The 23,987-nt window shown below is 46.3% G+C and overlaps 1 protein-coding gene across 5 annotated transcripts in view; it reads right to left on the reverse strand.

The window, feature by feature from the left end:
* Nucleotides 1–23,987, reverse strand: part of LOC136647561 (carboxyl-terminal PDZ ligand of neuronal nitric oxide synthase protein-like) — an 86,567-nt gene that overhangs the window by 13,614 nt on the left and 48,966 nt on the right. For 2 of the 5 annotated variants that reach the window (XM_066623173.1, XM_066623174.1), the window contains exons 4-10: nt 21,764–21,822; nt 19,648–19,756; nt 18,049–18,190; nt 16,173–16,333; nt 14,559–14,726; nt 13,549–13,714; nt 10,125–10,280 (exon numbers count right to left, since the gene is read on the reverse strand). In XM_066623173.1, coding sequence (XP_066479270.1) covers nt 10,125–10,280; nt 13,549–13,714; nt 14,559–14,726; nt 16,173–16,333; nt 18,049–18,190; nt 19,648–19,756; nt 21,764–21,822 — 961 coding nt within the window. Of the gene's footprint in view, nt 1–3,245; nt 10,281–13,548; nt 13,715–14,558; nt 14,727–16,172; nt 16,334–18,048; nt 18,191–19,647; nt 19,757–21,763; nt 21,836–23,987 lie in introns of those variants that run through there. The other 3 variants (XM_066623175.1, XM_066623177.1, XM_066623176.1) reach the window with 3 other exon arrangements.

Below are 23,987 nucleotides of genomic sequence, written 5' to 3' on the forward strand. Positions count from 1 at the left end.
TTGCAAACATGCCCAACCCCCATTCTTGGGGAGAACTTGTGCCACCTCAAGAGGTGGCGCAATTCCGAGACTCATAGACACAAGCAGCCCTTACCCAGAGGTAAGGGGAAATGTTTTCCCTTGCTTCTGACTGAGCCGTTTGTAGCTTGCCTGTTCCAGCGCAGGATAGGCTTGCGCCCTAAGATAATTCCAGCAGGGAAGCATGGAAGCTATAAAAGACCAGAGGAATTCCTTTAAAACTGAAAGTCCCACTCCAATGAGGAAGATATGAAACAGCACAGATATTGGGAAAACACATATGTAAGTCAATAATATAGCAAGCAAACACATGAAATTCTAGAAATGAAATTCTAGAATAAATTGACAAATTAAAAATTAACAAAGGCAAAGATAGTTCCTTAGAGAACTTTCTGCTCAAAGTGGGGCTATGCTGTGGTTTGCCTGTAAGGTTCATTGAAATGTCTCTCACATTTTTTTTTTGTCAGCTGCTGACTGTTTTGGGAGTAGCAGTGGTTTCTCCTGGCAACTGCCATGTTTTCCCAGAAGTCCCTATGAGAGCAGGAAGCATTTCCCTCAGTCTGACATGATGTAGCATAGTTCTGGTTCCCAAACTGTGGGTTGGGACCCACCCAGTGGGTCACAAAACTGACAAGCTGATAGTTGACAAGATATTGATCCCTATGGAAACCAAAATAGAGCGGCGCATGCCTGTTTACTCATGAGTAGGCAACCATGCCTCTGTCCAATTTGAAAGGCAGCCAGAGGGGAACCCCAGGCCACCAGAATAGTCCCAATTCAATGAACTCAGGTCCCAACAAACTTTTGAGAAGGAGATCCTCTCCTCCAAGCTGACAAAGAAAATGTTTTGAGCCCTATGGAAAGCAAAACTGAGCTAAACATGCACTTTTACTCATGAGCAGGCAACACTGCCTCAGCTCTTATCAACGGCCAGTTGAAGGAAACACAAGGCCACCAGAATGGTCCCGTTCCAATGAATGTGGAGTTCAAGAACACTCTCGAACAGGGGTGCCCAAACCCCGGCCCGGGGGCCACTTGTGGCCCTTGAGGCCTCTCAATGCGGCCCTCAGGGAGCCCCCAGTCTCCAATGAGCCTCTGGCCCTCTGGAGATTTGTTGAAGCCTGCACTGGCCCAATGCAACTTCTCTCAGCGTGAGGGTGACTGTTTGACCTCTCGTGTGAGCTGTGGGATGAGAGCTCCCTCCACTGCTTGCTCTTTCACATCTGTGATGCAGCAGTGGCAGCAAAGGAAAGGCCAGCCTTGCTTTGTGCAAGGCCTTTTATAGGCATTGAGCTATTGCAAGACCCTCATTCATTCATATAGGTTCATCTTTAATATATTCATTTATGTAAAGTTATGTAAATTTATTAAAATTTTAAATGTAAATTAATTCTCCCCCCCCGGCCCCCGACACAGTGTCAGAGAACTGATGTGGCCCTCCTGCCAAAAACTTTGGACACCCCTGCTCTAGAAGGTGGTCTCTCCCCCCCTCCCAGTAGTAAAAAGGAGAAAAACAGTAAAATAGCTGGTAAAGTGACACTTTTTAAAAGTCTCATAAAGGTAGGTGGGTACCAAGAGAGTCATTTTAAAAAGTGGGACCCAGAGCTAAAACGTTTGGGAACCACTGCTCTAAGGGCTTCTAGGGCAGCTGATGGGAGGCATGCTACATCCAACAATACATTTTGCACCCTTTTCACCCCTGCAAAAATACCTGAAATGTCACCACCAATGTCATCGCTTGAGAATGGAGTGTCGAATGGCCAGTATAATAATGCCTTTGTATAAGTTGTGGTTTGTCTACACCTGTAATTGTACAGTTCTGATTATCCTACCTGGAAAAAGGATATTGCAGTGCTTTAAAAAGTGCAAAAAAGGCCAACCAAAGTGATCAAGATGTTGGAGCACCTTCTGTGCAAGGAAAAGACAAGCATGTGAAGATATGTAACCTTGAAGAAAAGATTGGGGGTGGGGGAATGATGGAGATAAATGAAACTGTAAATGGGAGGAGCGAGTGAATAAAGAGAAGATTTTGTTCCTATCTCAAAACTAGAGCTCAGGATTACCCAATGAAATTGAGTGGCAGTAGATTTAGGAAATAGAAGACACTTCTTCGTACAACTTATAGTTAGATTTCCCAGAAGCACTAGGCTAGCCACTAAAGGGAACAGAATGTTGGACTAGATGGTTCTGTGCTGTAGCAGAGCTTTTCTGATTATCTAAGAGCAAATCTGGCCCTTGCTTTCCCTCCAGATAGCTACTATTCCACTTTCCTTTTAGGTTACTCACTGAGAGGTTACCAAGAGCTACTGCAAAAGTACCCGAAACAACTACTATCCCACTCCCCCCCCCCGAAGATAAATGAATCCAGGTGATGTCATGGAGCTTTTCTAAAAATGCTCTGCACGTTATTTTGCCTTTCACCATTCAACTGGCAATTGACTCTGGCTTCTCACCCGCTCTGTATGCTTCCTGGTTTTGTCACAAAGACATATTGATCCCCATCTAGGGAAGTACCCACAACAAAGGTGAATATTGTATTTGTGGAGAAAAGGGGGAATGTGTCAGCACATTTAAGCAGGGCAATTTCCAGCCTGGATTCACTGAGGATGTCACCGGCTCTCTGCCATTAATTCAGAGAAAGCAGGAAATTCAGAGAAGGCAGAGTAAGCAGGACATCAAAGACCATTAAAAGTTTTTTTGAGCTTTCCTCTCCTCCTGAACCGGTGATTGTGTACTGAAGAGGACTATGATGGCCTTTACTGTGATAAAACATTGGAATCCAAGCACCAGATCGCTGAAATGCCACAAGGGGGAACCTGATGAGGGCTGTTCTCTGGACTGCAGCAGTCCTGTCTTAGTGAGATCTAGCTGCCCCTCCACAACCTTTAGCAAAGTGCCTGAAGCACCTAATTTCTCTGTTCTGCTGGCCTTCTGGGAAATGTTCCTTTGCAGGGGCTGGTATTTTCAGGCAGTCCTTGGGTATGCCCAAACTGCCACAGACTAGACAGTGTTGGCCATGGATCCCAATGGGGCCACTCCTCTTTTCCAATCTCAGGCATGCAGTATGTGCTTTGCTCTAAGAAGGTTCCTGCACTGTTGCCTGCAAGGAACCTCAAATAAACCAGCCAGCTGTTTTAAGACTCCAAGTGTCAGAAGAAAAGAGAGGCAAGTTTGGGAAGATACAAGAAAAGCAAAGGAAGCAAAGAAAGCAGAAACCACAGTCATGCTTTAGAAATAAGGAAGATTTATTTAGCAAAAAGCCAAGAAGCTAAACATCACCACCTTGGGATTAAGTGCACTTACATAGAAAGTCATTCTGTAACACAACAACTGCTCTAGTAAAGGAAAGAACAAAAAGATACAGAAATTCCAGAAATTTATGAAAGAACCATCTGTAATGTAAATATACAGGAATCTGAAGAGGGCCCAAGCAGACAATCTGAGAGAAGACCCTTCCTGTATCTCAAGCATGCAGGTCTGTTGCTACTGCTGGGTGTGCATGGACAAGGATGGGGCTCTCCTGCACAATATCTCACAACCCACTGCTGAGTTGAGCAGATGGTTTCCTTTTTTGTGTTGCATCTCTTTGTCTTAAAGACACCTGCCAAGCCCACTTCTGCTCTGGTTGCAACCATGTGGGGTGTCTCTTGGCCTTTACCCATTCTCCATATCACCCAACTTCTACTTGTCTGCCCATTCAACCCAAACATACTCTTTCCATCTTCAGACATTCATTTCAGATATTCCAGGTGTTGGGAGTAGTAGTTACCTCCTCTCATAGCACCTTACTCACTGTTGTTGCAACTCAAAAGTAACCCCATGGCTTCCTCAACAAAATTAGCAGTATAAAGAACGGACATCAAATAAACCCTCCTCTCAATTCACTCTGAAGGCACTTCTCTCTGAGTTTCATCTCAGAAGATTCAACTGATGAACAAACAATGGGCCCAACTTCCTTTGGGTGGACCATTTGGTTTCAGTTGTTCTGGTGTAGGGCAGGCACAGATTGGCAGTGGGAGATGAGGCAGAGAACTGGACCATCCCAGACCCCAAAGGGAGTCTTTATCTTCCTCAGCCTGCCCCCTCTCAGCTTTCATCTCAAATTAGGTAATTCATTACCTGCCCTCAGAGCCACCATGCTGCTAATTATATACTTCCATCCCTCACAGACAGCTGCTCAAAATTTAACCTTCCCTCCGCAAAGGTCTCCTCTGATGTTCAGAAGCATCTAGTACTGATCTTGGAACCACTGGAAACACAGAGAAAATTTTACAACCATCTGGATACTATTTGAAAATTGCTGTTCAAATTAATCCTTCCCCAGTTATCTTCAAAAGCTTTTCAGTTACGAAATTGATTTTAAAAAATCACAGAACGTACAAAATGTCATTTGCCTAATGAGAAAGAACTGCAAGCAACCCACCTTTGAACATTAAAGGCAACCCTACCTAATGCAACACCTCCCTCTGTGGTTTTATACATCTTTTCATGTATGCCACAGCAGGCACATCCTGTCCTATCCTGTCCTATCCTGTTGGGCGGGTTAGGACAGACAAAAGAAAATATTTCTTTACTCAGCGTGTGGTCGGTCTGTGGAACTCCTTGCCACAGGATGTGGTGCTGGCGTCTAGCCTAGACGCCGTTAAAAGGGGACTGGACGAGTTTCTGGAGGAAAAATCCATTATGGGGTACAAGCCATGATGTGTATGCGCAACCTCCTGATTTTAGAAATGGGTTAAGTCAGAATGCCAGATGTAGGGGAGGGCACCAGGATGAGGTCTCTTGTTATCTGGTGTGCTCCCTGGGGCATTTGGTGGGCCGCTGTGAGATACAGGAAGCTGGACTAGATGGGCCTATGGCCTGATCCAGTGGGGCTGTTCTTATGTTCTTATGTTCTTATCCCTAATTCAGGATTCACAACCAATCTTTGGAGCGCACAGAATGTCCATGGAAATGTTAATTCTCAATCTTTCATTGATGCCTTTATTTTCCCCAGCTTGAAGAAAGTGTTAATTCTCCAAAAAGGCAGGGGAATGTTCCGTGGATATTACAATGGCAAAATCCAGAACAATTCAGAAGACAAACATTTTCAAACCTCTAGGGCAGTGGTTCCTAACCTGGAGTATGTGTACCCCCAGGGGTACTTGCCAGGACCTTTTGAGGTACTTGAAAAAGAATTGAATAATGGCAGAAAAGGCATGGAAATGGGCTGCCAAGGGGTACACTGCTCTAAGGCAGTGGTTCCTAAACTTTTTTGACTGGTGGCTCCCTTGATCTACTGGGTCAGTGGCGCAGCTCCCTATTAGGACTATAATTCTACACATTGTGTCAGGTTTTTTTGTAGGATTCCGCAGCATCCCTTGCTGGTTTCCATAGCTCCCTGGGGAGCCACAGTTCACAGTTTGAGAACTACGTCTTTAAGGGAAGGCTAAACTGAGTGAAATGCATTTGGGAATGCATTATGTTTCTCCACAGGAACATTTACTGGTGAGCACTACCCTGTACACTACCCCTGTTCCTGCTACAGACATGAGCTGGGAAGTGGGAGGGCATTTTGCTGGCTAGCTGCTAATAATGTAGCCATCACAGCTCCAAATAGTGGTAATTTTTGAAATTACATGTTGCATTTATTAGTGTTGGAAGCACAGTAAATGTAGAGAGCAACCATGCTTATTTATCGGAAAGATTTACAGCCAGCCTTTCAACTTAAAAGATCCCAAGGCAACAGATTGTACAATGCAATACAAAGCTATGGTGGTGGGAAAATGAGAGGTGCTGGGGAATATGATGTTAAAGCCTTTTCCCAGCTCTCTGGTGTTCCTGCCACTACCACTGCTGCTTTCCTTAAGAGGAGCCCTATGAACTCAGGGCTCATAGGGAAAAATCATGTTTGCCACAATTCACCTTTAAAGCAGAGCTGGGCCTATACAAAAGGACGTATGGGACAAAGGAGCCAGCCCTGTCCCCCCTGGACATGCTCTGCAGCTTTCAGTGATTTTTCTCCCCGACTGGCTTGCTTCTGGTATTAGAGTTAGAACAGGAAAGACTGCTTACAAGCCTCAGAGCCCAGTGAGGTAAGGTGGGAAGGGGACAGCTTTTGCTCACTTTCCCCTGCACTTCATTTCATTTAAGGAGTAGAACCCCTCCACCGCCACTTTACATGTGAATGGAACAAACATGTATTTAACTGACACAGGGTTGCCCTGCACATGTAGTTTGATCCTTACTACACAAACTTATGCAAGATTACTCAGAAGTAAGTCTCACTGAGTTTAATGGAACTTACTCCCAGGTACATACAAGCGTATAGGATTGCGGTCTTAGGATCTAATCCTATCCCTCATCTGCCCATAGCATGGAGTGCTACTGATGGAGTGCACGCTGCTTGCTATGAGAAGCATGCAATGAGAGGGGCACCAGGCACCCCAGGGGAAGTGAGTAAAACTTTTTCTTACTTACCTCCCCATAGCTGCTGGCCTCCAGTGGGTCCCATTGGACCTATGCCAGCTATTTTGCTGGTGTAAGTCTGAGGAGACTCAGGGTGGTTTGGGGCAGGGAAAGGGAGACAATATCTCAGTGTGCACTGCCGCCGCCAAGATCCTCCTTCTTTTGCCCCTTGCTCAGCCCACTTCCCACCCTGAACTGCCCATGATCCTCTCCTAAACTGTCCCTGCTGCTGACCTACCCATTATTGCTGGGCATCTGAGAACCACAATTGTGCAGAACCTCTGGCTACTTGCACTGGTGGCTCTAAAGCGCATGATGATGGAGCAGTTTTTACCTTGTCAGCCAGGGGCTTATGGTGGCAGATCACAAAATCTGCCTCTGTTGGCCTCGGATAGGATTGGGCTATTAGTTCAGTTTAGACAAAGACAATTAAAAACCTGTCCTGCAGGGACTGTACTCCTTTATAAAAAAGCACCCTCAAAGATCACCAATAACAGTAGAAAATAAAACAATCCATTTTGCAAAATGTATTCTGAAGGTGTTTCTGGAAAATACCAGGGGTCTCAAATTGGGGATTCTAATGGCATGGTTGAGGCACATTTCTCCCTGCACTGAGGCAAAGGAGGTTATCAGCTTGCTCTCTGCTGCGGTACAGTGCCACCCATTCAACAGCCAGCACTGGCACTGCAGCTCTTCTGACCAAGAGGCCTGAGGAACCAACAGGGGTATAGTTGGCCCCATATAACAAAGGTTCCAAGCTTAGCTCCTCATTTTGAGCAACGTCTCTGGACTAAGCAACAAGCTCACTTACGTGGGCCTTGACCCCAGCCTGGCCCTATCTCTGACCCTTCTGATCACCATCTACTCAGTCCGGCACTTGACTCCAGCCTGCCTTGACCCTGTCTGCTCTCTCTGGCCTCTTTGGGCCATCATCTGTCGGCTCCACAACTGTATCCGCCTAGCTGCAGCTTACTGTGAAGCCAGGTTAAGGTCTGACAGCCTTAAGATGACTTTCCAACTATGCTGCTCAACCTCCCTCTTCAAAAAACAATGCAAGAAAAAAGCAAAGTTGGAAAGATACTCTACTATTTGAGAACTGTGCAATGGAAGGTGCTGGGCAAATCTAAGGTGATACTTCCCAAAGGGCACTGATAACATGGAGACAGGAAACACTGTTGACACACAAAGACATAATTAAGACATAACAAAAAGCCAAAACTGGATGGGCAGGCATTGAGGACTTTGTATGGAATAACCGGGTCGGCTGAGAGAGCCAGGATGGTGTAGTGGTCCAAAAGTTCGACTTCTACCTAGAAGATTCAGGTTCAAATCCCTGCTCGGCTATGAAGCTTCCTGGGTGATCTTTAGCTAGTCATTATCTCTCTGCCTCATCTACCTCACAGGGTTGTTTGTGAGGACAAAAGGAGGGGAGGAACTATGTACACCACCCTGAGCTCCTTGGAGGAAGGGCAGTTTAAAAATGCGGAAAATAAATAAATAACATCAATAGAGTGGCTGAAAAATTTTGTTTCCAAAGGAAATGGCCTGATTAAAGCCTGTGAACTCAGGGGCAATGTCAGAAGTTGGTCCAGTTGGGCCCTACCTAAGGGCCCAAGTCTCCCAAAGGGCCTGCTCAACTGATCCCTAAATCCCCTGGGGCACTGGTGGCATGAAAGCTTTAGAAGGCCCCACTTCAGAAGGAAGAAAAAGCTGCAAGGGTCAGACGATACTTACTGGGTGATGGGAGGAGGAATGGATGGAGCCTCCTTCATACCACCGCTGCAGCAACAATGGGAAGAACCCTCCAATATCTGTTGCCCAGGAACTGGATAGCAGGTGGAGGAGACTAGTCTCCTCCACCTGCTACATAGATTTTCAGATAGATGGGGGGGACGGGACAGTACACAAACATGTAAAGGGGGGGGATCCCACAGAACTTGTGCCCGCATATATTGTGCAAACTGGTTCTTCTAGGATGTCATTGGGATGAACACAGAAGTAGTGCTGCAGACGTAGCGCACAAGAGTCTGATTTGTTGTGGCCTGAGCATTCAGAGACAACAGCTTGTGTTATTCGATACACAGACTTCATTCATACATAGCCACAACAGCATAGGAGTGGCTTCTCTGTATTGTGCTACCATGTGGCTGGGGCTGCACATGAATAGTGCAGACATGTAAGTGGGGTCTTCCTGTGCAATCAGTCAGGTGGGGGAAAGGAATATATCATGCATAAAAGGCCCATGCAATTGGCCCTGCCCACATGGTTGCATCATTGATAGACAGCCTGTAGCTGTGTTAAGATGGCTTCATGAGGATGTTGCTCATTTAACTCTGCAGTGACATGTGAAAAGCATCTGAACAAGTCCTGAGGACATGGTCATTTGAGGTATTGTAGAGGATAATTATTGCCACAACAAATTAGCAGGTCTCTAAGACGCTATAGCCAAAACAAACCATTATGGCTGCTCTTCCAGAACTGGGATTCGCATTTCAAGAATTTAAGAACAATTCAAGAAATAATATGACAATCAAGAAATATGAGAAATGATTAGATCCACTGTTCCAGGACACATCACAACCCATGACTGGGTCATGTTTCTAGACAACTTGTCAGTAACTACTCTGTATCCTTCAAAACTCTACATTCACTTAAGGCTACTGGTTCTTTTGGGAGGATAAACAAGGGACAGCCCAAAACAGGAAAGGCATCAAGTTGCAAAGTTTTGACTAAGAACAGGACTGAGTATATGCTACTCTAACTCCATAATACACACAATATAATTCTGTGCCAAAGTCAGCCAAATTCTACACAAAAAATAATCTGAATTCTGTAACCTGTATATATTATGCAAATATAGAACATGTGCAAACACGTGTTTGATTTGCACAGTTTACTCCACTGCTGAAGTTTGGGGACAAAGAACTATACAGGGCACTAAATTTGTACTCCTTGGGTACTAGAAACCTTGCTTACTCTCCCTTCCAGGTTTGGAGACTTTATTGGGCTTCCAAGGTCATCTTTATAGCCTTCAACCCAAGAAACTTACTTTACTAAGATTTTCAACACATTGAAATTTGCACCAGTGCCAGTTCCTGCACTTTTGTGGTGCAATGGTAGGATCACAGAATATACGCAACCCTAACAGTCTTTCATCCTGTGACAGGACCACTGCCTTCAATCATCTGGCACCCAATGCTTAAGGAGGTCTCACCCAAAAGGAAGGTGCCAGCTGCCTCTGAAACCTTCAAAAGGATACGCTCTCTCTCCACTAAGAGGCCTGTTCTCTGACATGAAAAACACTTCTGAGGCTACCTGCAATGAGAGAGGCAAGCTGGTTCAGGCTATTCGCAGAGGTGATTCAAGCCATCTGGACTCTCCCTCTTGTTTGTCACAGCCCTACGACATCTCTGCCTCTTTTTATACAGCAATCTCGTCATCCAGGCTATCTCCCAGCCCCTGCTTGTTCAGGACATTGAGCAGGCGAAGTGGCTCTTCCTGAGCCCACGAATCCCACTCCTCACTCTCGTCCGTGTTGGATTCGTACTCAGACGCGATCCCAGACTCACGGAACTTGATCAGCTCCAAGCTGCCCAGGGGAGGCACATTGCTGGGGAGGAAGTGAAAGCATTCCAGCTTGGCCAAGCAGTCACTCCTACCTAAGGGGCTGCCCAGAGAGCTGGCAATGTTGGAGAGGCTGTGATCCAGCTGGAGTAGTTGGGAGTCCTCAGGCAGAGGGGTAGTACGGTCACACAGAACAGGTAGCACAGCGCTGGATCGGTAGGCAATTTCCAGCAAGCTGTCTTGAGAGCTCTCTGCAAAACAGGGAGAGAAAGAGCAGCACAACATCAGTAATCTCTTGTGACAGAGCCTCCAGCTTCAGGCATGCTGTCCTCTATGCCAGTAGCAAACAAACATTTCTGCTGCTCCACACAGTGCCTGACAGTCTCTGCAGCATCATCAGATGTTCATGTGCTCAAGTGGAAACAAAATTCATTTACCATTTACAGCCTTACGAATGATTTGGTATAGTGAAATGTGCAAATGCTTAAAGGAGACAAAAACTCTGCACAATAAAAGCTATATTCTGCAGTGTGTCTGTCACAAAAATAAAGCCCATTTACTCAATTTGCCATAGTATTCTGCTTCTGCTAGCCATGGGGGAAAAGAGAAAAGCAGTGATACAGAACCATGTGGCTCCACCAATTCTCTTCTGTAAACGCTCCCACCCCAAGCCTCCACAGTATGAAATCTTGCCCATCACTCCCCTGGTTTTTGAGACCTCCCCAGGCACTGCTGACACATGTCTTGTCTACACTCAAAAGGGTTAGAATACTAAGATTCTCAGGATCATGAACTAGATGCCAAATTCGATGCCTGTGAGTCACAATTACAAACAGTGACAAATAGACAGGAACCTGATCTTAGGTAACCAGGACAGTTTTGGAGACTGGCTGGGGAATCTTCAAAAACCTTTAAATTACCAACAAGATGGAAATTTTCAGGGAAGAGTTAATCTGTTCCTGCCAGTCAGTGCCTAGATCCCCACATTAGTTCTGTGTCAGGAACCACATATTTTTCTCAGTGACAGGACCACTGCATCCTGGATAACTGTGTCCCAATCAAATAAGTCCCAGCATTGGACATTTGTATCCATTCATTTTGCATTCCGGAGATTTGTGTCCCAATATATGTACATTTATATTATATTTTTTATTTTTAAAACGCAAAGGCGCAGATGGGATAACAGCACAATCCTAACTTGCACTGGAACAGGCACAGCGCAAGTTTCGGGCTGCCTGAGACTCGGCTCAAGGCAAGGAGAAACTTCTCCACTTACCCCATGGAGAGCCGCAGCAGCCCCAATGGGGCTACTCAAATCTGCACCACCTAAATCGGTGGCACAAATTTGAACAGCCCGGGGAATGCTGCTAGGAACCGGCATAAGCGCCGGATCCTGGCCCCACCTCCTGCTCTCTGCCCACCTGCCCATCCTCACCCTGCCCTGAAACACCTCCCTCCTGCCTCCCCCCCACACCCCCGTGCCAGCCAAGTTTGGCTGGCACCACCTTACCGGGCTCTGCAGCTCGCATGGGCGCAGGGAGGCCGGTGCACACATGTATGCTCTACCCCGAAAGTGGCGCAAAAGTGCTTTACAGCACTTCGCAACACTCTTCTGAAGGGGCACTCTGAGTTATGCCCTAAGAGGCTTAAGATATGACATGAGAGCCTTTCCCAGGTAGGTTTATTTTGAACTGCACCTTAAGTGACCAAGGTAACCACTCAGGTAAGCATGAAGAAGTCCTACATGGCCACACTGATTCTTATTAATCATCTCTCTACCCCCACTGCTCAAAACAAGAAAATACAATAAAAGCTTACTTAATCAGCATTTTGTTAACTGGCACTTTTGATTAACCTGCATCTCTACCTGCCTGAGGCAAGGGGCAGAGATGCCAGATAAATGAATTTCCTGCTTACACAGTGATCGTTAACAAGTTTCCTGTCAGTCTCCCAGTCCCCTCCCTCAGCTGCAAGACAAGGTTCCCTCTGCAGTACTGCTTCACCCTCCTGTCTTCCTCACAAGGGCCCTCTAGGAATGGAGACTTCCCAATTCCTTCCTCTCAAAGGCCTTGCTTAGAGGTAGAATCAATGTTGCTAGTTGGCCGATGTGAGGAATAAAGAAGGATAGAAAGATACAGTGGAGAGAACTCTGCCCACTAAGTGAGAGAAGGAGCACAGGAACTCCTCTTGTGGGCAGGGCCTGTAAAAACTGTTAACTGGCACATTTGGGTAACTGTCGACCTCTGTTCCCAATGGGTGCCAGTTAACAAAGCTAACTATGTTACTAAAGTTACTGTGTATCACAGCTAGTGTGAAAATTTCACATGATTTTGTGAAACATCTAGGAAACCTATATTTTCTTAATGGATTTAAACTCTAACTTGATAATTTCTGTATTTTACCCCTTATATTTCTAGATTTCTTCAGACATTGTTTCTGTAACAGGAAATATGAAACTAATCTTTTTGAAGAGTATATATTAAAATGGTTGCAAGAAAATTCAAGTTAGGAGGAGAAAAATTTGTTCCTTAACAGTTTTAGTGCAGACTCCTCAGTGCATGAAATTCCCATTTGTATAGTTGTTAGTAAAAGCTACCAGAAAGGAAATAATTAAGAGATGAAGAACTGGATGGTGAGGACAGCTAGATGAGACAAGCAAGGACAGAGCTGTTACCAAAGTTCTTTGATGAGACAGGACCAAGCCAGTTAGAATTGCCACTGAATTTCAAGCAAAATATTAGTCGGAATTTCTAGAAACAGAAGTTCATATGTCTCTCAATTTCCACATAATTTTCCCTAATGTAAAATTTGGAGGGTTCCGCTGAGACAAAAACATCAATAAGAATGTCCAAGGCAAACGGGATTGAGCCAAAATGTTTCTTCCATTTCCCCACCCCATTTACTACCAGAAGGGATGAAAGGAGGGCAAAGTTGGTTGCAAATGTACTACAGTCACAACAGTATCACTCATGAGGTCCCTAGTCACTGGGGGGTGCCTTGTTTCCTTCCATACATCCCTAGACTCAGGGCAGGAAACACTGCCCTCACTCTCTTTGGCTTCAGAACAAGCTTAGATGATGATGTCACAGTGATCTGATACCAATGCTTGACTTTGCTGGAGGGACTTATAGAAGGGAAAGAAAAGGTCACAGGTTGTCAGGAGTGCTGCCACTATTGTCAGACCTACGAAGGAGCAGCAGCAAGAAAAGGTGAGTGTGCGGGAGGCTTCCTCCCACCAAAGTTCTCTAGTTTTCAAGTTTTTCAAGTGACAAAGTTTTCAAGTTTCAGTAGTGTTCTCCTAAGACAAGAACTTTTGGTTCAGTCTTAAAATTTTGACAGGATCCTGTACCAATGAGTGATGATTACATTCCTATAACATTCCCTTCTTTCAGAATGTTACTGAGCAGATAAACACAAAGACTGTGAAGCTAATGTTAAATATGTTATAAATGAGAAACAAACCACAGAATGAAAATGGTCCCATGTGAACAAATGTGTGTGGAGGGGAGGAGCTCTTACTAGTGTTGGATCCCAACAGCTTTGCCTCCAGCTCCTGCACTTGCTTCACTAGAAGTGAGATATGCTGCAGGAGGTCCTTATTCTGTAGCAGGAGCTGGTGTACTCGGGCCTGGGCCTCAAGGCGAGCAGCTGACTCTGTTGCTAACTGGTCCTTCAGCAAATGCACCTGTAGGACAGAAAGAGGAGAGTGTGACTGCTTGCACTTCTGTGGGTGACTGACAGCAGAGCCAGCAAACTCTCTGTTTGAAGGAAATGCTAAAGCTGGGCATAAATATATGAGAGAGAGAGAGAGAGAGAGAGAGAGAGAGAGAGAGATCAAAGCTAATGCTAAGGTGTTGTGCTTAGTCAACAGAGTGCATTGTGTCACTGCTGATGGATATACAGAGCAAGTCAAGATAGGAAAGCTTGAGAGGAAAGATCCTTCTGACATATTGAGTTTGAAATGGTGATGAGACATCCAAATATTTAAAGAGATGAAGAACTGGGCGGTGGGACAGCTAGATGAGATTGAAAGCCATCAGATTTGTTGACTAGCCAAGGTAATCATGGGTAGAGGAAGAGCAGAGAAAAAAACAGCAGGGTATCAATAGCACAGTCTTAAGCAACCCCAATGGAGAGTGGGAAGGCTGAGAAACTATCCCCAGTGAGCAATTCAATTCACAGGAAGAAAATGAACTGAGAACAGAGACCTAACATGCTATGACTTACATCATCAGCTACCTAAAACCCCTAACAGCCCTGTATGTTTCTGGCAGAGCAGATAAAGGGTACACCTGGAGGCTACTCAGTCAATCCAAAGTACAAGTTTTCAAGCCAGGGTTCTGCCCCTTGAAATCACAACCCAGTTTCTGCCGAAAGGCAGAAATTAAGCTCTGAACTGGCCACCTTTCCTGTTTAGGTGGGAGTTCAGCTCAGAGCACAGCATTTTATGCATTAGCCCAGCTCGAGTAATCAGTGCCAGACGGTCTCTGTTTTCTACTCTCCTGTAGTTGCACAGAACGAATAGTCACCTCGGCTACAGCCACTTCAGTCTGCTGTTGCTGCTGCTGCAAGAGCTGCTGCAGAAACTGCATTTGGTGGTGGGCAGACAGAGAGACCCCTGGCTCAGGCAACTGGGCAGAGGCAGAGAGCAGCATCTTGGGAGAAGCAGTCAGGATGTTATCTTTATGAAGCAAGCTCTGAAAAATACAAACAGATGAAGGGATCAAAAGAGTCCCTTCTATACACACACACCCCATTTTCAATCAATATAGAATATATATGACAGGCTAGAATGGTGTTTTTCAGCCAGTGTTACTCATACCACAGCTGGTACTTGAGGTGGTGTCTGGTGATACACGTGGGACCCCCAGACCTCTGCAGCCCAGCAGTGAGACCAGCAAAGCAATGTGACAAAAAGTGGTAGGAGGATCGGCTTGGTGGGCAGAGCTCCAACGTGTGCTTCTCGCAAGCTCAAAAAAGTCCTCCCGTCCTCTCTAAGCCTCTTAACTGACTGTTACATTGCATCTTGTTTCCCAATCTGGAAGTAACTCATGATGACATTGGGTCCTATCTAACTTTCCAGCACCGGTGCAGCCGCAACACAGGCTCGAGGTAAGGGAACAAATGTTCCCATACCTTGAGGAGACCTCCATGACTGCTTCACCAACACAGAATGCAGTGCATGCCCAATGGTTACAGCTGCACTGGCACTGGAAAATTGAACAGGATTGGGCCCATCGTTACCAGTTACTTCTGGTGGTACTTCTAATAGGTGGACCATGCAAATTGGTACAGCAGGGGACAAACATTGAAAAACACTGGGCTAGGTCTAGAACAGGGGTGTCAAACTCATTTCATACAGCAGGTCAAATAGTAGTCCTGGTACCTACTTAGGGCTGGAAGTGATGTCATTAACCAGATGATAGGCAGAAATAAGCACCAGGAACTGATTAGCTGCAAATGACAGAAGAGAAAATGTGCAAGTCTTGATCAATTGCCTCTTCTGTATCCCCTTCAAGATATGGGAAAGGCAATTACCACATGGGCTGCCCTTTCAGCAGTGCCTCTTCTGCTGCAGCGTCACTGCTGAAAAGCCAGCCTTTTAACCCTCCCATGGAGGAACGAATGGGGCCTGGAGGGGCTGGTCATGAGCATAAAGCCCTGCTGGGCCAAGGATGAAGGCAGTCCGGATCAGGAAGCTGGAGGTAGCAGAACCCAGCCTGCCTATGAACCAAGACTGGCTGGGAGTCAAAAAGCCCCAGCAGCTGGGGGAGAAGGGCCTGGGTGAAGCAACCCCCTCTACCCCACACTCTTTGCTGAGGCCATGGTGGCTGGGTTGTTGCTCTGGGAGATGGAACCCCCAGTGCCACGTCGCTGCCTCTCACAAATACAAGGGTCCCCCTCAAGCCAGGGCACCACACAGGGGCCTCCTTCACTCATGCTCTCTGTCTCCAGCACACTAACATCTGGTCTAAGGCATAAGAGTGTACGCCTGTGCACATGTGTATAGTTGTGATGGAGAAATGTAATTCCATTCTGCTTTTCTCCAGCCCTCTATGAGCTGGCAGAGAACACTCCTTGCTCATTCTTCTCCAACTTTACAACTTCCTATCACTGGAGAATGTGGAGAGGAGCAAGTGTACCTTTGTGCAGAGCAGGCCAGGTGATCCTTGATCCACAGCATCCAGGTCTGTCACTCCCCTGTTGAACTCTAAGTGGTCACTGCCTGGCAGCCCAATGTCCACGGCATCAATGTCAGTTTCCTCAGCAGGGCCAACAGGCTCTGCTTCAGGTACGCCACAAGCTAAGAGAGAAATAGTGGTAATGTCAGTTATGAAGGCAGCCTCTCAGAAACACAACATCTCCCCAAAGGGTGCCAAACCAACAAGAAGCCCTTGGCAAAAAGTGACAGTGAGTCTGAGAGCTGCTTCTTATGATTATAAAGGTTTATCATTTTTAATATTGTTATTTAGAATGGACAGTACACAGGTGGGGCCTTGGTATCTGCAGGGGATCCATTCTCAGACCCCCCACGGATACCGAAAATGGTGGATAAAGAAGTCTGGTTTTGGCCCTTTTAAGCCCTCCGAAGACAACTGGAGCACAGCTTCAATCACCTCCAGAGGGCTTTCTGAGGCCCGCAGAGGCTGCACGCGACTCCCTGCAGGCTTCAGAATGACCCCTGGGGCGCAAAAAAAATACTACTTCTAGGAAGCCCTTCCCCTGGCCTCAGAATGCTTTATAAGGGCAAAAAAGTCACTTCTGGTTTCTCTTGGGAAACCGGTAGTAGTATTTTTTTTGCGCCCAGGCCATTCTGAAGCCCGTAGAGGCTGTGGGTGGATGCACACGGCCTCGGCTGGCTTCAGAAAGCCTTCTGTAGGTGACAAGAGCTATGCTCCAGTTACCTCCGGAAGGCCCAGGTTGGGCCAAATCTGGCTCAACACAGGTCTGGGGGCCAGATCCGTTGAGCCAGATCCGCAGATACAGGATCTGTGGATACTGAGGCCCTAGTTGCATATCACTTTCCAACAGAAAAGTTCACAAAAAAAACAGTTCACACAGCTTTTCTAGAACATTCTTCTTGTTGAAGGGGAGAGTGGCATGTGCAGTGTGGCCAACATGCCAACAGAGGAGGAAAGGAAGGACCACATGTCTTGTCAGTCTGACAGAGGAGTGGTGGCATTTCTCAAGCTTTGTGAGTGGGACTTTCTTTTCACATTCAGCCTGCTCTGGGCTGCCCATGTGAGCCACTCTCCACTTCTGTTCTTGCCAGTCCTTTCTCTAGGCAGGTAGTGTTTCTCCTCAGGACTTGAATTCTGTCTTATGCAAAGCCATACAACAGTGCTTCTCAAATGTTTTTACTGGCAGCTCCCTTGACCTAATGGACCATAGGCCACAGCTGCCCATTAGAGCGACAATCCTATATATTGTATAGGGTGGTGGTGTTTTGCAAGGATTCCATGGCTCCTTGGCTGGTTTCCATGGCTCCCTGGGGAGCCGTGGTTTTCAAATTGGGGTGTTGCAATGCCCCAGCCTGAGAGCCCTGGGCAATTCTCCTTTAAGGGGTGGGGAGGAGGGGAAGGCAGAGATGCGATGCCCAGCATCACACCTCTGATCTGGACATAGGGGCATGTTGCCACTCACTGCAGCCTGCAGCAGCCTCCCGACGGTCAGGGGAGCCCAGCACCAGCCTCAGCAGGGCTCCCCGTGCAGCACAGAGCCCTCCAGACGGCAATCACAACCACTTCCTGTTTCTTGATCGCAAAACCAGAAGTGATTGTGATCACCTTCTGGATGGCTCTGTGCTGCACGAATATCAGAGGTATGATGCTGGACATCGCGTCTCTGCCTTCCCCCTGCACCGCCCTGCCTGCAGCAAAGACTTAGTGGCTCTCAAACTCTCCCTGAGAGTTTGAAAACCACTAGCTTACAGTTTGGGAACTACTGCCTTATGGTTTAGGAGCTAGTTCAGGGCAACAGGTGACTCTGCTTCCTGGGACAGGTGCCTCGTCCATGTACCTGGTGATCCTGAATCTTCACTGCCCTTCTCGCTCTGGCTCTCCTCTTGGCCATCCGCATTCTGCTGAGTGTGCTGCAGGCTCAACTTGTGGCAGACCTCAAATGCTTGCCCCACAGTTCGGACAATGCGCATGGCTTGACTCTATAGAAAAAGAAGGGGCATGGGAGAAGAAAGGATGCACAAAGCACCAAGACAATGCTGTGGAACAGAGCCCCATGTCACCCCCTAGCATTCCTTTGTTACAAGCAAGGAAGATCACCAGGATTCAGTTCTAGTCAGGAGTATTCAATGAAAAACCACACAGGATTTTGACAGGTCAAGCAGGCTGCAAGGATTTTTATGCCCAAGTACCTGCCCTCTCCTGCTGTTTCCTGTGATCTCTATAGGACTCTGCAAGCACCTAGCCCCAGAGATTTCTTGTGAGACACTTACTGGAGCCAGAAGGACCCGCAGAATAATAGCCATTATTAGAAAGAGACCAGCCTGTACTTATTCTTCCCCGCAATTGCAATCCCTTATCCTGGTTCTGCGGATCCAATTTTGTTTAGCGGGCTGCTGGTACCACAAAAGCATAAGAGGTATGTCTGAAGGAAGCCTTTTGCTGATCTGGCCAGAAGAATCTGGAGCAGGCAGGACCAGCCAACTGGCATTCAAAGCCCCAGCTGTCATTCCTGAAGGTGACTGGGCCCCTTTACTCCCTCAGAACACTTTTGACAAATCAGCTCTAATTCATTTCAAGAAAAAAACACTGCTTGTACTCCTGATTGTCTGTAGATGCCAAGAGAGATTCCTAATTGAGTTGGTCCTTTGTTGGAGCTCCCTTTACACTGACTAGAAAGAGGAAAATGCATTCCCTGCAACCTGTCAGATACTAGGGTATTTGCATCCTGAATGATTATGTCCTGGTCAAATGTGTTCCTGTCACTGGCATCCCTGGACATTCATGTCCCAGTCATCCCAGTCACTTGCATCCAATACAACTGGTCCACAAACAAACCCCTTGTTATATATCCTTAGCATCTTATCCCAGCCCTAACACTATCTTGCATTTTAAAAATTAAAAATTACATCTAAAATAAATATACATATACTGGGATACAAATGCCTAGGATACAAAAAAAGAAGGGACACAAATGTTTAATACTGGGACATAACTGACTGGGATACAGTTGTCCAGGATGCAAAGGTCCTGTCACCAACCTGTTCACAATCCTCACCCAAGTAGTCAAGTTCTAACCTGGCAGAGATACAAAGGTGCGAGCCCCATATTTCCAATATGATACTCAGTTCACTAGGGAGATGTCAGAGGCCAGAAAAAAAGGGGGAGCAGCACTTATGCAAAGCCTGTGATTAAAAAGAGGGAGATTCCAAAGTGCAGAACAAGGTTTTTTTATTTGTTGATAAGTAACTCCAATAAAATATATGTATTTTCAGTCAGCTATCACAATGTTCAAAATGTGTTAGGTATCAAAAATATTTAGTTTTAGAGTCTCTTGTCAAATAAAAATACCTTGTTCCACTCACTGGAGTCTCATCCTTTTTTTCCTACAGACATCAGAGGCTAGCACACTTGCCCACTGGTTAGTTTTGCAGCGTACCTTCTTCTTGGACTTGAAGACATTGCAGCGGAAGACGTTGCTGGAACCATCCCTGGCAATGTAACTGAAGATCTTTAGGTCCTGGGAATCATGGGACACATAGAATATCCTGCAAGGACAGCACAACTGTGTTGTGTATTGGTCAGGGTGAGGCAGGGAACAGGCTCTCATGTTACTCTACCAGTGACTATAGAGAATAGGGTAAGCCCAGGGAGAGGATTTCAGCCTTTGGAATTGCTGTTGTGAGTGGGCCTTGACACAGGGCATTAAGCACCAGGCCTCATGCTGTGGGACTAGTAAGGACACGTGCACACACAAAACTACAGGCTTTTCCAGGCTATTTGTTTTCATGTCAATAAATGTGCCATTGTAATGCCTCAGTTGTAAACAGCCCAGAACCCTCAAGGCTGCACATCTGGGGATGGGATATTATCTCAGCATTAGGTGAGTGTAAATGGCCTTGGACCCTGGTGGTGACAGACCAGGGAAGGAAACTGGTTTCATCATTCACCCTGTTCACCCTCTTGCCCAATGACTTTCTCAACCACTTCCTTTGCTGGGAGCAAAGTCACCAGTCCCGGTCTCCTCCCTCCAACTGGCCATATAAAGCGGAATAGGTAACACGTGTGCAGCGACTGGATAAGCCCTCAAAAGACTTCTGGGACTTCCTGGAGACGGAGTGATGCTGTTGACACCAAAGCAAACATGTTACCAATTGTCTGATCCTTCCATTCCCTGTTAGCAACTTCATGAAGCTGCAGTGAGTATTTCCTGTAGATCTGATCTTCAGAATTTCCCATAAGCCACCTGCTTTCTTGATAGGACTGTAAAAACCCCATAAGTCACCATCCTCTCCTTTGCTGGGATAGAGAGCTAAACTTTCAGTATCAGAAAATTCAGTTTCCTTGTGAAAGTCCAACCACCAATGGCAGTACGAATGGTGAATATGAGAATACTATGGGCATCCACTGGGTACTGTGAATGGTCATTAAAGGAGGCAACTGTTCCCCATGTCTGTGCCATGGCTGTTCCTTGACGACCACGCATGCCCACTCTCTTGAGCACTGGGCAGCACATCTGTCTTGATTCATTTTTTACAGGGCAAAAGACAACACAGCCACATCCCACCCCACACCCTCCACTCTCTTAATGGAAGACTAGATTTTGTGCACAAACGCGAAAGCAAAGGCCGAATGTGCTTGGGACATATGTTCCCTTACTGAAGTGTGCCCCAAACACATTTTAGCCTTTGCTTATCCTCTGGATATGCTTTTTTCCCCTTTTGCCTCCAACTCACTTTTCTGTGAAGGAAAAAAGAAAAAGCTAATATTGTTTTACTGCATCATGGCCATTTTTAATTCAAATGCTAGTTTCTACTCTTCTAATGAACACATCTGGTCTTAAAGATGCACATTATTGCACTCTCACAATGAGAGTGCAGGTGCCACTCATGTGGAGGCAGTGGTAACTGATTGACAACTTTTGTCATACAGTACCTAGCATGCTAGAATTATTATCTGAATTCTCGAATAACATCCCCATAATTCCAGGCTTCCTTAGGCACACTTCATTTGTGAAAGGGCCAAGGGCCTCAGAGGTTGCTCGCAGACCCCACTGTGAATACAATCTTCTGAAAAATAGCATGAAGACAGGATATTTGAGAAAAATGGTCTAAATGTACAGGTTATCAGACAGCAATGATGTTATCTGCATTAGGTAGAGCCCTCTAGCCAGTGCCACCACACCTCAAAGTCCCAAGCCTTTTTGGACTGGATACAAACTCCAGATGGCCTTGTGCATACCCACACAATCTGGAAAATACTCCAGTTATTTCTTGAGTTTCCTGGCATCTTTAGCTACTATCAGCAATTTTCTTGCTTCCATCTCTATGCTTTCTTCCAGGCAGCTTCCTGTAATTAAACAGCCACCCCTTCTCTATCTTCTCCTCCTTCAAATTCTTCTTCCAAAGCCTCTTTTGCAAAAAGAGAGCATTCTCTTGTTAAGCTCAGATTCCTGTAATACATGCAAACTTGCGTAATCCTGTCCTTCCTGCTACAGGCCATCTCTGTACATAATTCTGCAAGGGAGGGTCCTTGCCCTGCTTGCAAGCTCTCACCTGTAGATTGGGTCATGCATCACCAGCAGCTTGTTCTCATCCCAGTCCCACTCTTTCTTCTGTAAAAGAGAGCTGCGTATAAGCAGGACAGATGCCTCACTGAGTGGCACAGAGATAGCAACCTCCCCCCGCCCAAATTCTTATTCACTCATATATCAATGCTATTTTCTTAGAAGCTCCGCACCATGGGGCCAAGTCTCAAGAGAACAGAAGGCAAACTTCTACACTGATGTGGGAAGGGGGATGGACAAATGGAACTCTCTTGTCAAATCTCTGGTCCAGATGGCCAGATATGGTGCAACTCTTCCATCAGATCAGCCCCATGTACCAGTGCAGGCTTCACAGTGATGGAGCGCATGCACTCAGGAATAAGAAACATATTTTAGGCGGGATCCCGTATCCATGGATTCCATATCTGTGGTTTCAATTATCCGTGGATCTCCCCCCGGCATAAACGTTAAAAGCTTACTGGTGCAATGCATATCTTGCTTAAACAGACGACTGTAAGCGTTTAAACGTACAGCTCAAAGTGAACAGCTGTTGGCAGCCTGAATACTTGATTAAATTAGCTCTAATGCTAAACAGGAAGCAAGTAACTCCCACTTCCTGTTTATCAAAGCTAGTTTAATCAAGTATTTCTGTATCCATGGGGTTTCTGTAGCGTGGTTTTCGTAACTACAAGGAGGGCATGTGTGTCCCCAATGGAATGGATCTCCCATGGCGGAGGTGTACTTAGCTCGTGCCATGGGTGCAAACTGGAGGGTGGGTGCAAAAGCATGCACTCCAATTGCTTTCCCACTCGAGAAGCAATTGGAGCGCATGCGCCCTCTCAGCAACCAGTCACATGATTTCACCCAACTGGCTGCGGAGCGAGCGCTCGCGCTCCAACTGGGGAGGCAGTTGGAGTGCATGCACCCTAATGATGTCATGATGCTGCACGGTATCATGATGTCACGGCATTGCTGTGGGTGCCAAAAACCCTCGGTATCTGACTGCCTCATGGATAGGGGGGCACACCTGTACTCACAACACCCAAAAGGGTATAACATTACAGTGTGGAATCTCTTTTACAATGTATAAAAAAATGATCTTTCATGCATTGATTAAAATATGGAGTGGGCACTGAGGCTTTAAGGGCTAGATACAGCCTCCAAATTGGCCAACTTCACTTTATAGTGCTCATTCTTCAACTCAATGCCTGTCAGCTCCTTTCATGCAGCCTCCAACACAAATCTTAGTTAGTTGGCAACCTTCAGTCTCGAAAGACTATGGTATCGCGCTCTGAAAGGTGGTTCTGGAACAGCGTCTAGTGTGGCTGAAAAGGCCGCAACACAAATCAAGGGGACAGAAATGCAAGGGGGGGGGAGGCAAGAAAGACACTGAGGTTAAATCCAAACGAGACAAAGGTTCTCCTGGTTCGGAATCCATGATGCAGGTGCTAGAGTATCCTCCACTGAACAGGAATTGCTCTTCTTCTGAAGGAAAAGGTTCACAGCTTGGGGGTTTGCCTGGATTCTCAGCTGCTTCTGGATTCCCCAGTGGCGACTGTGGAGAGGGAAGTCTTTGTTCAATTGTGGCTGGTGCGCCAGCTGTGGATGTACTTGGACTGTGCACAAAGAATAGGGCATGTTTGTGGTCCAATAAGCAGATGGGTATTAACCCATTTCTGCCTAGTGCCCAGGTGTACACATTTGATCCCTGTAGCGCATACGCAACATTGGGCAGAAATAGCTTAATTGCCAGTCAGTCAGGCACAGGAGCCACGGGACAGGAAAACACACAAAGTAAAACACCAGGACTAGAAGCTACAAACAGGCGTGCTGTGTTACACACAGAGGGAACAGAGGGCATGAAAAAAGAAAAGCCCTAACAGATGTGGCAACCAGCACTTCAAGAATTTTGCAAGACATTTGGTACAAAAGTCAATGATTTCCTGCACAGAAAAGAGTCTATCAGTTGCAGTAACCTGGAAGTAAAAGAAGTCAATGAGTGTGCTCTCATGTGGAGGTAGCACATTGCTAGGAGGCCAGGTCCAGGCAGAGAAGTGAAGTGGCTCCATGAGCTTTGTTGACAGCTGTTGTGTGCCGCTTTCCCAAGTCAGGGCAGCGGGACATCTGCAGGAAATGAGAAGACCTCTTCCTGTTCCTCTGCCCCACCAAAACTAACCACAGTTATGATCTTTCCAAGGGAGGGAACACATTTATTTTCCAATTATGGGCGTTTG

Source organism: Tiliqua scincoides, chromosome 4, assembly GCF_035046505.1.
Source record: "Tiliqua scincoides isolate rTilSci1 chromosome 4, rTilSci1.hap2, whole genome shotgun sequence".
Lineage (NCBI taxonomy): Eukaryota > Metazoa > Chordata > Lepidosauria > Squamata > Scincidae > Tiliqua > Tiliqua scincoides.